Source organism: Fundulus heteroclitus, chromosome 7 (genome assembly GCF_011125445.2).
Source record: "Fundulus heteroclitus isolate FHET01 chromosome 7, MU-UCD_Fhet_4.1, whole genome shotgun sequence".
Taxonomy (NCBI): domain Eukaryota; kingdom Metazoa; phylum Chordata; class Actinopteri; order Cyprinodontiformes; family Fundulidae; genus Fundulus; species Fundulus heteroclitus.
Window position 1 is genome coordinate 35,821,836 of NC_046367.1, and position 15,716 is coordinate 35,837,551.

General features: G+C 37.5%; 1 protein-coding gene across 1 annotated transcript in view; it reads right to left on the reverse strand.

The window, feature by feature from the left end:
- The window catches only part of lrp1bb (low density lipoprotein receptor-related protein 1Bb), a 394,708-nt gene that overhangs the window by 176,482 nt on the left and 202,510 nt on the right, over positions 1–15,716 (reverse strand). The window contains exons 17-22 of the mRNA XM_036139564.1: positions 14,248–14,373; positions 13,190–13,303; positions 5,263–5,343; positions 4,985–5,155; positions 3,998–4,180; positions 164–364 (exon numbers count right to left, since the gene is read on the reverse strand). Coding sequence (XP_035995457.1) covers positions 164–364; positions 3,998–4,180; positions 4,985–5,155; positions 5,263–5,343; positions 13,190–13,303; positions 14,248–14,373 — 876 coding nt within the window. The remainder of the gene's footprint in view (positions 1–163; positions 365–3,997; positions 4,181–4,984; positions 5,156–5,262; positions 5,344–13,189; positions 13,304–14,247; positions 14,374–15,716) is intronic.

Genomic DNA, 15,716 nt, shown 5'->3' on the forward strand with positions numbered 1-15,716 from the left:
ACAGATTCAAGGTGGTGTAAAGAGATTTTCAGTAATGTAACCTGTAATGTTTGCAATTCCCAATCCTATGGGCAGAGTAGCTGTTTAGGTTTATCATTTACCTGACAGGATGACAAAAAAAAGATGCAAAACGAGGAGTAGAATTATTTTTATTTTTTTTTACCACAGATGGGTCCTTCGTCCGAGCGGTCAGCACAGTCGACTTTGCCATTGCAGATCTTATCAGGCGTCAGGCAAACCGAGCTGTCGTTGGCACAAGGGTACTTTGGAGGCTTGCAGACAGATAATTCACATGACTCTTCATCAGAACGGTCCTCACAGTCAATGTCTCCATCACATACCCAGCTCTTTGTGATGCACTTGCCTGCAAAGTACGAAAGGTTAAGGTTGACAGAAGCAAAGTTTTTCAACTATTTGATAGTTAGCGTCTTCTTTTCAAAGCATTTCAAACTTCAGCTTCACAGGTAGACTTAAAATAGTTTTCTTGTTTAAGTCCTGATAATCTAAAGTGGGCCAGTAAACTGCTTGACTTTTCACCTGTTCTCTCCAACTATAAATGTTCAGCAAGAATACAACATCTCTCTCTCTCTCTCTCTCTCTCTCTCTCTCTCTCTCTCTCTCTCTCTCTCTCTCTGTATATATATATATATATATATATATATATATATATATATATATATATATATATATATATATATATATATATATATATATATATAGCAATTGTTTTTCTTTTGTTTCACAGTCCACCATGCCACATCAGGTTCAACTGTCAGGGAATGTTGTAGCCACTGGTGACTTAGACAGAATTGTTGTTTTTTCAGACATGTCAATGTTTTTCTTCTAGGTGTCATCTCACTATAAAATGTTATTTTCTATGGTTTGCAGCACAGCCAAATGACACTTGTGAATTTAAATCATTTATGTTCCAAATGCCTAATGTTGAGATTTTTTAATCAACTGCCAGAGCCCTACCATATTTAAAACACGAGTCAAACAGAAATACCTAACCCTGAATAGTGCTGTGCGGTATTTTGCTATTAATTTTTCTGGTTGAACATCGTCTTTATTATGACAATTAAATTTTGAATGACAACTAACATATTACATCTAAGTGGTTTGGTTTGCCGTGATTGTTGGGAATTGTTTGGGGAGAAAAATTAATTATTTATATATTTGTTGAAAAAAAAAAGAAAAATCCCTCAAAAGTTCATATTTAATTCATTAAGCTTGAAGCATATCTGTGAATGATGTTCCAACAGAGCTCATTACTGAATAACTCAAGACACTTTATTCTATAGGAATGGCTAAAACATTAGTCTGCATTATAGATTTATACATCCCTATCACTAACGCTGTTTTCACTCCTGGATGATTTTTACATTTGCTGATGACTTCCACCCTGATTTATCCATGTGACTTTCCTACTAAAGTGAAAACTTAAGTCAGTTATTTTATATAGTACAATGACAAAGTACTTTCCTTCCAAAAGTATCTGTTTTTGCTTTTTTCCCCCACACATATCTGTAAGATGGGCAAACTTGTTTTAATATCAAATAAAAATTTGCATTATTTAGAAAAAAAAAGCTGTCCAAATCAAATAACTCTTGATTACATCACAAATAAACTCTACATAAGCTAATTCCTTTTGTGCTAACCACCCAGATTTAAGCCAGAAGACCTGTAGAATCAAGTAACCATGCAAGTACACGAAAAGATTTAAGAAAGCAACACATCACACTAAAATATTAATAAATGAAGAAAAAAGGAAGAGATGACAAATCAAAATCATTGGTCAATCTGGAAAGGATTATTAAGACAATTCCAATACTGTTAAAACACATGGAGACATCATTGAACAATGGCGAACCTTCCCCAGAGTGGCTGTCCTGCCAAAATATTCCCAAAAGCATAACTCAACCAGAAAGTAACAAAAACGGGACATCTAAAGACGTTACTTGTCTAATTCAAGGTCAAGGCTCTTAATGGCAATTGGAAAAGACTAAAAAAAGTTCAACGATTTCTAAGAAGGACACAAAGGCCTGCTTCACATTTGCCTAAAACACGATCTACAGTATCCCCTTGACTTTTTGAAAGATAACCTGTTGACTGATAAAAGAAAAGTAAAACATTCAGAGGGGTCAATTTGCCATAAATAACGGAGCAATGAATTCTATTCCCGACTGCAAAATCCTGAAGGAGGATGTCCGCCCATACATTTCTAACCTTTAACTCAAATACGTGCGGGTTCTTTAGCAGGACAATGATAGAAAGAACACCAGAAAGTCTGTCTCTGCATAGAAAAAAATATATTAAGGTTGTGCAGTAGCTTATTCGAAGTCCAAACTTTAATCTAGTTTTGATGACATGCCATGACCTAAAGAAATCGCTGTGCCCAGTAAGCCTGCAGTAAGGTTAAATCAAAACAATTCCTCAAAGAAGAGTTGGCCAAGGTTTCTCCACAGGGATGTAAAAGATGTATTGTTACTAAAAAAGCTTGATGGCCGTTGTTGCAGCCAAGGGAGGCACAAACAGCTATTAACTTTAAGGGCAATTAGGCTTTTATAAAGAATCAGGTTGGTTTGGATAGCTTCTTTTCCCCTTAAATGAAATGATTCATTGAAAACTGCTATTTGGATTTACTCCGGTTATCTTTTAAAGGCAGACAATGAAAACATATCTAAGGGGGCAGATACTTTTTTCAGTGCAATACATGTAAAATTGGCTACTGTCCCAAACTGAAGTTGGAGATTTTTTGCATATTGGCGACAAAAGTCCCTCATCCCATCTGGGGAAGACAACAGCACCAGTGCAGAGAAGTGTGACACAGTGGAATTAGCGTAATTAATAATTGCGTGGTCTAATCAACCCGTCACCATGCAGCATGGCCTCAGTTCTTGATAAAAGTGTCTGGGGAGAAACAGTAGAAGGTGAAGGGCAAAATTCAGAGTAACAATCTTTTTCGGACCTTCTTACTACTAGTGAATTTTTAACAACAGATACTAGGTTTTGACAGATGGGCTCAAAAGAGACTTTTCCTGACTATTTGAACAACAACGCACAGCAAAGTTATTCATTGGGAGATCAACAAAGGAAAAAAGAAACCATGGAGGCAGGTGGATAGATTTTTTTTTTTCCATTCAAACAAGTGATTCAGAAAACATATGAATATACTGGGACTTTCTGCTTTGTCAGAAGCTGAGTGGGGAGAAAATGATCCTACGTTTGCTGAGAAACTCATGTTACCATTTCACTGTGATGGTTTAACACTTTGCAGATAACCAAAGCATGAAGATGCTGTCATACTGTACTGGATGTTTAAGCCTTTTGACCTGAGGTTAAATTCAACAGTGTCCCACAGCTACTGCTTCTAGTTTCCCATTGAAAGCACCCTTCGCCCAGTTCTTTATTGATTTATTTTTCCTACCTGACCACTTAACAGCCAGCTGCTTTTGGAAGATAGTCACTCATACTGAGCAAGGTAGTGGTGGAGGTTACTTCCTGTTACACGCAAGCGGTTTCTCTCCTTGGTTGCCTTATGCTTGCACATATTAGGGCAGCCATGATTGCACTATAATATAATTCAAATGAGTTGAACAGTATGTGATTGAATTTGACAGTATGATTACCATGTACTGGAGTGAACTGCATTGATTTAAATTGTGTTTGTACCAAACTCTATACAATGATCAAATTTTCTTATTATAAAAAATAACATAAATCAAACCCGTTTGTCTCATAAACTGCCTCAAGATGACACGTATTGCAAATTGGAGTTACGCTGCTGAATTAGATAAAATAAAATCATGTATTTGTGTATTTATGTTTATGCATATGTGTATTAATGAGAGACAAGGATATAATTTGATGTCCTCACAATAAATAAATGTAACGTGGTCAATAAGAGTAATTAATTTATCGATAACCACCCAACATTAAAGCTGCCATAATGAGTTTTTTGTCCCTTTCTTTTTACTTCTGAGATGCCATGAACCACCTGTATCTTTGCAGGTAAACTTGGCCTTGGGGTCACACATCCTTTTGGTGCCCTCACAGTCTTTCTCATCACTTCCATCCTCGCAGTCCTTATCACCATCACATCTCCAGCGTTCAGGGATGCAGGTTCCATCCTCAACACAGTGGAACTCATCCCCGCTGCATTCAATCACAGATGGGAGCACTGGAACAAAAGTTACCCAGCAATTAATACTTCACAGTTCCGCACCGCAACCTCACAACATCGACACGCACAGCAGTAATTTGTTGTTGTTGTTGTTTTTTTTAGATTTTCTTTTCAGCTTAGAAAGAACTCTTGGCAAAACTTTTTTTGTTTTGAAGGTTCATCAGTTGCAAAGTTGTTCAAGCTCTCTGTTGTGTTTGATAGTGGGTTACAAGGTGAACAGTTGAGGATTTACTGCAATTTAACATATACTTGCACCTATTGCAAGCCACAGTGGATTTTACAACAAATTCTCACAGGATACTATTCGTTTTACTTCATTTGTTCAGAAATAAAATGTTTCTGAATCACAACAACACCAAAAGGTAATGATATGAGACATCTATTGTGTGTTTTAATCATGATGTTGAAATCAGAATTGATTATTTGCTTCACTAAAACCTTCTTTTTTCTTCTTATTTTCTCTCTCCAAACAGCAAAGACAAAGCTAAATCTCTTTCAACCCAATGAATAGACACAGGGTGGATGGAGTGTGCTGTTGGTCACATCAGGGCAGCGTGATGAATTATCTCCACATTCTAGTGACAAGCAACTGAGCTGTGATTTTCTTTCAACCATTGGATTAGCTCCCTGCAATAATTAGATTACATAGTTCAACTCCCATTGGTAAAAGGTCTAACCAAAGCTTTTGTTGCACAGTCTAAATATGCAATCCCAACACCAAATTTAGAAACGATTCCAACGGCATCTTGTCGTGTGTTTGCCTGAATATATCCCAGGTTAAAAAGAAACAGACATTCTTACATGCAGGTCCACCTCTGCAGGTCGTGTTCTCATCGCTAAAGTCGCCACAGTCGTTGTCACCGTCACAAGCCCAGTCCGCCGGAATACAGCGTCCATTGGTACACTGAAACTGAGTGTTCGAGCAGGTCTGCATGCAGCCCACTTCATCACTGCCGTCTCCACAGTCGTCGTCTGTGCACAAAGACAGCATTCACAAAAAAATATCAGAGGGGATGCATTTAATGGTAGTCAATGGGCATGCTTGTTAATGAGAAAGCTGGCTGATTTGAAGCGCTCACCTGAATCACAGTGCCACTTGACACTGACGCATCGTCCGTTTGAGCAGCTGAATTCAGTGAGAGGTTTGCATGTAGGGAATGCTGAAAAAAAAAAAAAGAAAATATTCTAAAACGGCATTTTAAAGTTTGATCATTTTAGAAAAAAAAGTTGATTTTCTCTGGGAGGTCTGGAATGCGCTTCTAATTTCATATTATCTAGAAGAATTCCCGTTAAGACATTTGTATGGTGCAGAAATGCGTATGAAGATTTGGACAGATTAGACGGTAAATATGCCATTGCTGGTTTAAATCAGCTTTAGCCTCTGCATTTACTAAACGTTGCATCAGATTAGCTTCTTTAACCAAAGGTTTTGTTTGATTGTTTCATTCTAGGCATGAGACAGTCTCAGCCTTAGAGTTTTATTGGGTTTAAAGGGCACCAAAATATTCAGCATTAAAAACAAAACAACTGTACATTCTAATATAGAAACATGTTCACTCACAAGAATAAAACACTCAAATACAAGCTCAGCTCACTGTGGTATATGTAGTGCAATGCAATGAGGAATGATCAAACTTATACATTGAATAAAAAAAAACAGCAGTCACCACAGGACATTCGTTCAAGATTCAGTGTTTTTTCTACATCTCCAGGATGAAAGATACTATTTTAAGGATTTCACATTACGGACAAGGAAGAAAAGTGGATCAAGAGACAAGTTAAGGAGCCACCTGTGCTAAGTATGAAAAAGCAAACACAAAACAGTGAAGGTGGCTTCTGGTTTCATTTTTCTAACAGCTACAGTGTAACCTTGACGCAGTCATTCACACTTTCAAACATGTGACCAGAGCAGGTGACACCTTAGCGTTGTTAGGTTACATACTGGGTCGCTAAGTGGCAATAACCCAAACATCCGCCCCACTTAAGGGTGGGGCTGGTGATTCATGTGACCTTAATGGCCTTATTATTGTGAATGTGATACTGACACGTCACACTCATGTCCACAAGGGAAGAAGCATTTTGCAAGAAAGTCGAAACATATTTAAGAAAAAAAAGAGGAGTCCAGCTTATTTCCATTTTAAAACCTTTGACTCACCATGTCCTGGATGGCTAAGAATCTACACCAACGTAGCGCCACATTAGCTTCACTGATCGCATAAAGATAGCGATGCATTATCTCTATGAACCACATCTCTTAGAAAGCTTGGGTTAAGCTGACATTGCATTATCCTTACAAATCACAGCGATCAAGAAACAGCTTAGTGAAGATTGTAGAATATCTCTCGGCAGTATATATTTAAATGTTTTGTGTCACTAGTGGGCTTTATTTGATAGTAACCAGACAGGCAGGGAGGCAGAGAGAGAAGCGGAGGACACATAGTAAATAGCTCAGGGCTGGGAGTCACGGGCTGATAGCCACCGTACAATGGTGCTTGTGATCTAGACATGGGAAGCGGCATCTAAATAATAGCTTAAAACGGAGGCCAATACTTGGTTGAGAGTAAATTAAGGAAGTATTTGATTCTGATAAAAAAGTCATCGTCCTTTCAATAAGTACAGTTTAGACTACAGGAAATTTAAGCACTTATACAAGGAGATGAAGACTGTAGGCTCCATTGAACTTTAGGCTGTAATGTTGTATTTCATACGAAAAGAAAGATGGACAAAAGTTCCTAGCAACTCAAGCATTTCCAAGACCAAAAAGATATGAAAAATTCCTGCAATTCATTAATCACATGATGAAATATTTGAGCTATTACGTTCAATGCAGCTGAGAAACCATGGTTATGCTCTCCAATCCAAAAACGATCTATAGACATAATTCGGAAATACTTGCCAGATACTTTGTTATCGGTGGCCCTGGTGATAAGATGAAAGAAAGGTGAAATTCCACTTCTGATTAAAGCTTTGTGCTCATGGGAGCCTTGAAGTGCTGTGGTTTCATTCAACACGAGTTCTATATTCACATTTCGTCTGTTGCTCAATGCCTCCAGTCACAATACCAGATGTAAAACATGCTTGGCCATGAAACAGAACGCAAACTTCACACCAACAGCTTTCACGCATTGTGGGCACACTATAGTCATTCAAAGACAAATAACATACCGTACATGCAGAAAGCTTTCTATATTTATATCCTACTCTTGATTTATCTTACTGTTCAGTTTTTCCTGTTATCTATCTTCACATCTTATAGGTTTTCTCATTTTTCTTCTTTTGTTAACTTAATAGAATACCGTCTTGTTCCATTCTCAGCTCTGTCATCGCCTAGGATCTAATCAAGAATAATTTTATGATCTATTCTGGTCTACATTAAAACATCAATATTTTTTTGTAAGTGATATGATAGGTATAGGAAAACTAATTCTTTTGATGTTTTTTTTTTTTTTTTTGTGGGCTGATGACATTGTCAGAATCGACATTTGAATTCCCATCACACACCATCCTAGTTTCGTTATAGACTGTACAGAAGGGTTATTGACTTCTCTGAGAAATGCAAGTCTCCATTTGAATTGATTTGTTGACAATCTACTGCAGCTGCATCATATACCTTTGTCGCTGTGGAGAAGGTATATTGTATCATTATCATATAATGTCATCCAAAGAAGGCTGTATTTCCCTCAAATGTTATGGTTCTTACTGACAGTACATGACTGCCTGGAATTTACACTTTTGTTTAGAATGGAGCATGAGCATGCATAAATAATGAGGGTTTCAAGTAAACATCCAGCATGGCTAAAAATGAAACACCACCATCCATAAATAATGACACCAACGGGAGAGTCCAGCAGAAGCCATTGTGTGACAACCACTAAACTACTGACAAACAAAATCCAAATTAACATCAATCTCCAAGGCAGCTACCACCGAGCTTCAGGTGCTCCAAAACCCACAGTAGCGCCGCTGAAGCTAAGTGAGCTGCCAGGGCTTCACAGAAGAGTGCCTGCAGAGAAGTGATGCCTGAGGAAGCTCAGACAACAGTAAAGGGAGATAATATGTTTTGCTGCACAGCTTGATTATGATTGAATGAAGCCGAGCATGAACTTTAATTACTGCTTTACACCCCGGCTGTTTGTGACTGCGTGCTGAAGCGGCTTAGGACACACAAAGGGAGGCTGATGCGATATGGCGCAGCACCGCGTTGGGCAAACATCAATCACCGTTAAAGGGCTGATTGAATACAAATAACGATTAAGGAGAATCTTCAAACCTTTTCCCTGATCCTTTAAATGTATGCTGCTAATACAGCGACTTCAAGCTCACTGCTAAAAACAGCATTTGGACCCCCAAACACTCTTTCCCTCTTCCACATAATAAAAGGATAAATACATTGTCAAAGAGCCTTAAAAACCTCGGGCCATCACAGTGGCTGAGATTTTTTTTTTATGTTTTCTAAGATTTATCCAGAACACTGCAACTTTTAAGTCACTGAACTCAGCTGACAGATTGTATAATACCACAGAGGCACTACTTAAGAACAGTGAGCTGCTGTGCAAAAGTATTCTGTTTACGCAGCATCACTCTTTAAAGCCGTTTCCACCACTGAGGAAGTGTTCAGTTTTTGGTCCAAAGAGCACCGCATCAATAATGCAGCCTGGAAATTCTCTCAATGGAATGTGGCAACGTGTGTGAAAATAACCATGTATTCGAAACGAGTAGGCAGCTTTGAGTAACATTCATTTTAATGAAAGTAGAGATGAATACACGGCTTTGATAAAAGTTTAGCCTGCGCCGTCGAAGCCCGCCCTGTCATTCTGTGCAATTTAGCATCTATTCACAAATGAGAAATTCCACCTGGGTGATTGTTCAGTTCTGCAGGTGGAAACCTAAAAACTACACTGTACTTATAAATACACAGGCACACACACGCTGAAAAGCTCATTGCAGTAACGACCAATATTAGTCTAGCAGGCAGTGCATTTCTGCGTGTCATCACAAACAAACAGACCTAGTAATGATCAGAGCATATAATGTACCAGTGGCACATACATCGTGTTCCTCGTAACTACAACACCAGCCATGAGAATGGATCTCCACACCTGTTTAGGTGTTTGAGATGTGCTCATTAGCTCAGGAGAACAAACAGAAAATCTCACTTTGGTAAACAAACCTCCACACACAAAAAAGGACTTGATTTGTCTATTTGAAAACTGTCTAATTAATTGTCTTTATGGTTAAGGGTCCAACAGCACACACACACACACACACATTCTGAAAATTATGTTTAACGTTGACTTGTCACTGGTACAAAGCATTAATAAATGTGTCGCCATCTATTGCAAGCAAATCACACACTGTCCGACATAGATCAGCCTCATTAGTCCAGCATGCTTGGCCATCATCAGAATCACCTGGAGATAGGTAACAAAAAGAAATTTGAAGAAAGGGTATGAAACAAACAAGAAAAGCTATTCAAACACCTCACATTTTCTAACTAAAAAAATGTCTTCAACAAAGTTTTTTCATACTATTGAAAAGCGATAATTTCTTAAACCCTGCTGTAAAATGTTTTTTTTTAGCTCTACACATATGTTGTAGCAACAATGTTACCTGACCTCAAGCTAAACAATGCAGATGTTCTGTCTGCACTAACAACTTATATTCAAATCAGTTATTAATTATTTAGGGCATTAGTTATTGACTGGGTAAAAAACACTAAACCTTCTAGAAGACTAAGATAGGTGAGATTTATAAGTGTAAAAATGTGCTTACTGAGTCTTACTCAGGCGAGTATATGCAGAATAGTGTTTAGTCCTTTATTCCAACACAAACATAATATACAAGTAAAGCTAAAAATTAAAATATCAAATAGGTTAAAAGTTTTTGTAACTTAAGTTAAACTTATTATATAGAGACTCCTTAAACGTAGCACAACATAATTTAAGACTTTCTTGTAATTTTGATTTATGCCTTACAGATGATTAAAATCAAAACTTTAGTGTCTCAGAAAATAAGGGTATTATGAAAATTTGATAGCATATTAATAAGAAGTTGAGTGGAAGGAAAAAGCGATAGGAAAAGGTGCTCCAGCAACAGGGATAACCATAGCCTTGAGAAGACTGCCAAGCTAAATTCATTCAAGAATTTGAAGGAACCTCACAAGGAGTGAACCGAAGCTGGAGTCTGTGCATCAAAAGCCACAGGGATCAGATAGATCCTACACATGGGCTACAAATGTTGCATACCTTGTGGCAAGCCAATCCAGAAGAAGTGACGTCACAAGAGTCTTACCTAGGCTAAGTAAGGAGAAAATAACTGCTCTGTTATTCAGTGGTCCAAAGCTCTTTTTTTAGAAGTAAAATGTGCAAGCCATTTAGAAAACATGGTCCCAGAGTCTGAAGAAAAGATGGAAATGAAGCCATCCAGTTGGAAAGTTTAGAGCACTTCATGCTTCCTTCTCCTGATAGGCTTGATAGAGATGCTGATTTTGTTTTCCAGCAGGAATTGTTACCTGCCCACACTGCCAAAAAAACCAAAAGCTTGTTCAAAGACCAGAATCTCTGCCACTGCCTCCAAGGCAGGCCAAAGACCTGCACTTGGCCAACAAAGTTGCCTAACTTGAGCCCCTTAGAGGATTGTGTATTGTTAGGACGGAGATGAGACACCAGACCCAATAACACAGATGACCTGAGGGCCACTATTAAAGCAAGCTGGGCTCCCATTACTACTCGGCAGATCCACAGGCTGATTACCTCATTGCCGTTCACATTGATACAGTAATTGATGCAGAAGAAGCCCCAACCAAACATTGAGTGCATAGAAATGGACATACATTTTGGAAGCCTGACATTAATGTTTAAAATCAATGTTTTTATTGATCCTATGTACTATTGTGATTTTCTGAGACATTTATTTTTGGGTTTTCATTTTTTGTAAACCATAATCATCAATATTACTAGAAATCAAGGCTTGAAATGTTTTACTCAATGTGTAATGAATCTATATAATATTAGACTTTCACTGAAATGAGTGTGTTGTGTCTGCAGTTTACATAAAAGATGGATTGACCGATTGATGATTCTAAAATACAGTTCTTCATATTTTTGGAAAAATTAGGCTTTTTATCAACCACTTAAGCAAGAAATAACAACAATATACAGATGACGTACCAACTGTAACGAGTCATTTGCCACTGTGGTGCATTGCAGGCAGCCTGGCATCTTGACAGAGCTCTTTTAAATCCTTCAATGGTGTTAGGTATCCAAGGTATTGCACTCTTACAAAATGTCTTGTGACTTTTTACTTCTCATTTGAAAAATTAACACGTAATGAATTGGAAATCAAGCTGGGGACTTTGTTATAACTAGTCTTCAAGTATTGGGTGGACATTATGCCATACAAGGAAGCTTATGGCATTTACATAAGCACAATCGTAACTTTTTGGCAACCTCCTGCTATGTGATCATGTGCCTTATGCTTATTTTTTTTTCTAATATGGGCTGTTTCATTTTCTATTTTTTTTATTTCGGTCATGGAAATTAGTAGATCATAAGATAACATTCTGAACAAAAAGAATAAATAAATAGGCCAACATACATGACAATACAAGGAACAATGTCACAGATGCTTTGTAGTGCAAACATTGCTTTAATAACTGGTATGAAGTAGAGCTATCAGAGACTGACATGAATGCAAAGGACAGGATTTATAATTAAAAAGGAGTTATCACAAAATAGCTATAAATCATTCTCCGTTGTGTATCAGTGTCTTTACCGGCTCCATTGGTAATTCATATAGGAGCGGGTAAAGTGCCAAAACCATGGCAGACTCAAGATTAATCTCTGTCTAATAAGAAGGATAAATTGATAATCACAGAACATCCAAAACCTGAGCAACTGATATTTTAACCAAAACATTACGCACCATCGTTTATCCTTTTCTGTACTTGCTAAAATAGCATCTAAAACAATACATTTCCAGGTTTTGGACTTTTCCTCCTGTCACTTGGCTGCAGCCTTGTTTCCCTTTAACCTTATGATCAACTAAGCAGGAAATATGACACCTATAATGTGTTTGCTTTAATGATATCTCACCCTTTGTTCACCCATTTGTTTGCAGATCTCTGAAAAGAAATGCATCACTTATGTAGTAAGAAACAAAATAAATGGATCTATGTATGTATCATGCTGTGCTTTTAAGAGCATTGTGCGAAAAGAACAGCATTGTATTAAATAATCCAACTTGAGTGCTGCTCAGCACATATTTTCTTTCGATCAATTGCAGGCGAAACGCAACATTATATCTACGTATGAGCAGGAACGGCAAAAAAATGTTGACAGCTTTCTGACACAGCCATAAATTATACAGTCACATTTCAAGCGTTTCAAGAGCAAAATATAAAACTAGTCTTGGCATTTTACCAGCTGATGACATGGCCATTCAATCAGCAATCAAATCTAAAGCTTTAACACTTTTAGGTACAATAATTTAGGTACAATAATATATATATATATATATATATATATATATATATATATATATATATATATATATATAATATATATAATATATACATATAGTATATATATATATAATATATATATATATATATATATATATATATATATATACATACATATCTATAATATTATATATATATATATTATATCTATTATATACATATATATATATATATATATCTATATATATATATTATAATATATATTATTATATAGATATATATACACATAGATACAGTTCATACATACACACACATATTATATAGGCCACATATATATATATATATTATATATAATGTATATATATATATACTTATACCTCTTGATGTGACTGTAGTGACAATACAATCTGTGAGGGGGTAAATACCTTCTTATTGGTTTTTAACTATACTAGACATCAGACGTGAAACTTTAAGCCCCAAATAGCTTTGTTCTAGTCCAGGCAGCCACACCTGAATAGCATGTGGTAAATATCCAGGAGACTTACTGCATGATATTTCATCTGACATATCACCACAGTCGTTCTCCTGATCGCAGCTCCAGCCTCGAGGTACGCAGCGTCCATTCTGGCAGGAGAACTGGTCGGCTTGACAGGGCCGGGCTGAGAAAACAAGAAAGTGAGAAAGTGGCCTCCTAATTCAATCACATCATTACAGGCACATAAGTCAATGTTGGATTGCACGACCGCAACTAATGATCACTAGATCACCAAAATGTCAATGTCTGGCCAGTGCAAACTGTTTATCACTCAGTCTCACAGCAGAGCACGGCCGACCTGACGGCTTGTGTGAAATGTACTGGTGCTTGATGGGCCGTCAGTCACATCCTGGTGGTCATGTACATGACAGCACTCAAGCAATGTCCTGCTGATGTGGGATATGCATGTCAATCTGCCAGTGCTGGAACATTCATCATCCACTGGCTAATGCTCATTGATTGATTTTTTATGGATAAAAGGCTCCAGAGATGCACGGTTGAGGACATAGAGACAATGCAATCCACTATGAGTGTTCCTGGCAGAAAGTTCCCTCTCAAAGGTACCTTGAGCCTTTGATACTATATTACACTCTCACATATTGAGAGTGGTAGTACTGCAACAAAGCTTCCTGAGAGCCTGACATTATATCTGTGATGGCTGTCTTGACAACACCTGACACCTCAGTTTAAGACGTTGATAAATAAAGCACACCTGAGGTGAGAAAATGTTCTTAAAACATGAGAGAGAGAAAATAAACATTTCCAGCTCTTTGTATAGATGAGAAAGCTCTTTGATCTTTAATGCTAGCGGTCTATAAGCTTTATGAGCTAAAATCAATTAAAACCCACATCAGTCTTCTGAGTAACTTAGCATTATCCACGTGACGAAATCCTTATATCAAAGGAAAAAGGAAAACAGCCTTTCTTTAAAGGGTAAATTTCATGTTCCTGACAATGAATTGAATAATTTAATTATGTAACCCAATTGACCTGCATGCAAGAAGACTCTGGGCTGACAAGTCCAACAGCTGCCAAAACTGCAAACATAAAGAAAGGTGGCATATATACCGGAGCATGTGGTGTTGGCTTCATCTTCATTATTTCCGCAGTCATTTGTTCCGTCACAAAGCCACCTTTTGGGAATGCAGCGGTTGTTGTTGCATTTGAACTGATCATCAGGACAGGTGTGGTTGTCTGAAATAATTCAAACAGAGAAGGGTCTAACCAAGGCTTTATAGAAACACGTTAATACGTAATAAAGGAAAAAATTATTAACATTTTAAAGTACACCATGGACACCAGAGATTGGCTGAAACTGGACAATTTCTAGCTTTATAAGGCCTTTTAAGACACAATCCACCTGAGGAGTGGAATAGTGAGGCAAGCCGGTGTTGCACTTGTGCAGTTATTCAAAGAGGGACTTTGGGAAACCTTTTTTTTTTTCAGACTTTTTTTTTCTTTCGGCTCAATAGCTATGTTTACATGCTCACAATTCCCCAATCACAATAAGATGTATTCAGATTAAATAATCTGATTGTACCATTTATATGAGCACACAATTACTCTGGTCATAATGTGCGTGCATATGCACCATCAGAATGCAACCACGTTGACATGTGCAATTTTCCTAAAAAAAAAACACAGAAAAAGAAATACTAACCCTAACCTTATCTTTGCTAAACTACAAAAATAGTAAACAAAGCAGTATTATACAAGTTTGTTTGTCTTCCAAGCGCCTAAGATGGACTTGCACAAGGTTCTAATTACGGTTAAAAAAGTTACCGGGTAAATAATTTTGATTTCTCTTAATGTTTCGAATAGAAAGGTTTATTGGGAGCCCGACAGTTTTGCTTCCCGACGTATTTCCGCCACTCACCAATGCAAAAATATATCACGTTTACATCGGGCGCACATGCACATTGGGGTCACTTTGACACATTTGGAAAAACTTCAGTCTGGCAAGTGTTTATATGCCTGTTCAACGGATTATCAATCGGCATAGACCACCCCTCTCATTCAGAATACAATTTCATTCCGACTAAGCTTGATATGATCATCATATTCCGATTGGCTTGTTTACGTGACGCATTTTTATTCCGATTGGCCCTTTATTCCGATTACTTTTGTCCATTTAAACGTACCTATTGTCAGGTTATGGTGGTCATATCATAGTGGATGAACTTAACCCCAAGTTATCCTTAGAGAAGTAAGACGGAATGTTTCCAACTTTCTCAGATTCAAAAGAGCTCAAACAGCTAAAGATACTTCTTGAGGCAAGTGAGGAAAAGAACAGCAATGCATTGACAGAGGCAAGAAGGAGTTTAACTCTGTGTACTGTCTGGATCAGTGTCTGACCACAATGCTACTGAGTATCAAAAGGACCATCCAGGGAGATGATGGAGACTTAAAAAAGAGAAACGTAAACGAGGGTACAGACAAAGGAACGGTGGTGGGTGGAAAACATTGATTGTAAAATAGAGCAGGGGGTGAGAAAAGGGTTTTAAGGTGGAGAAAAGTAAATCAGGTTGAGGGAGGCA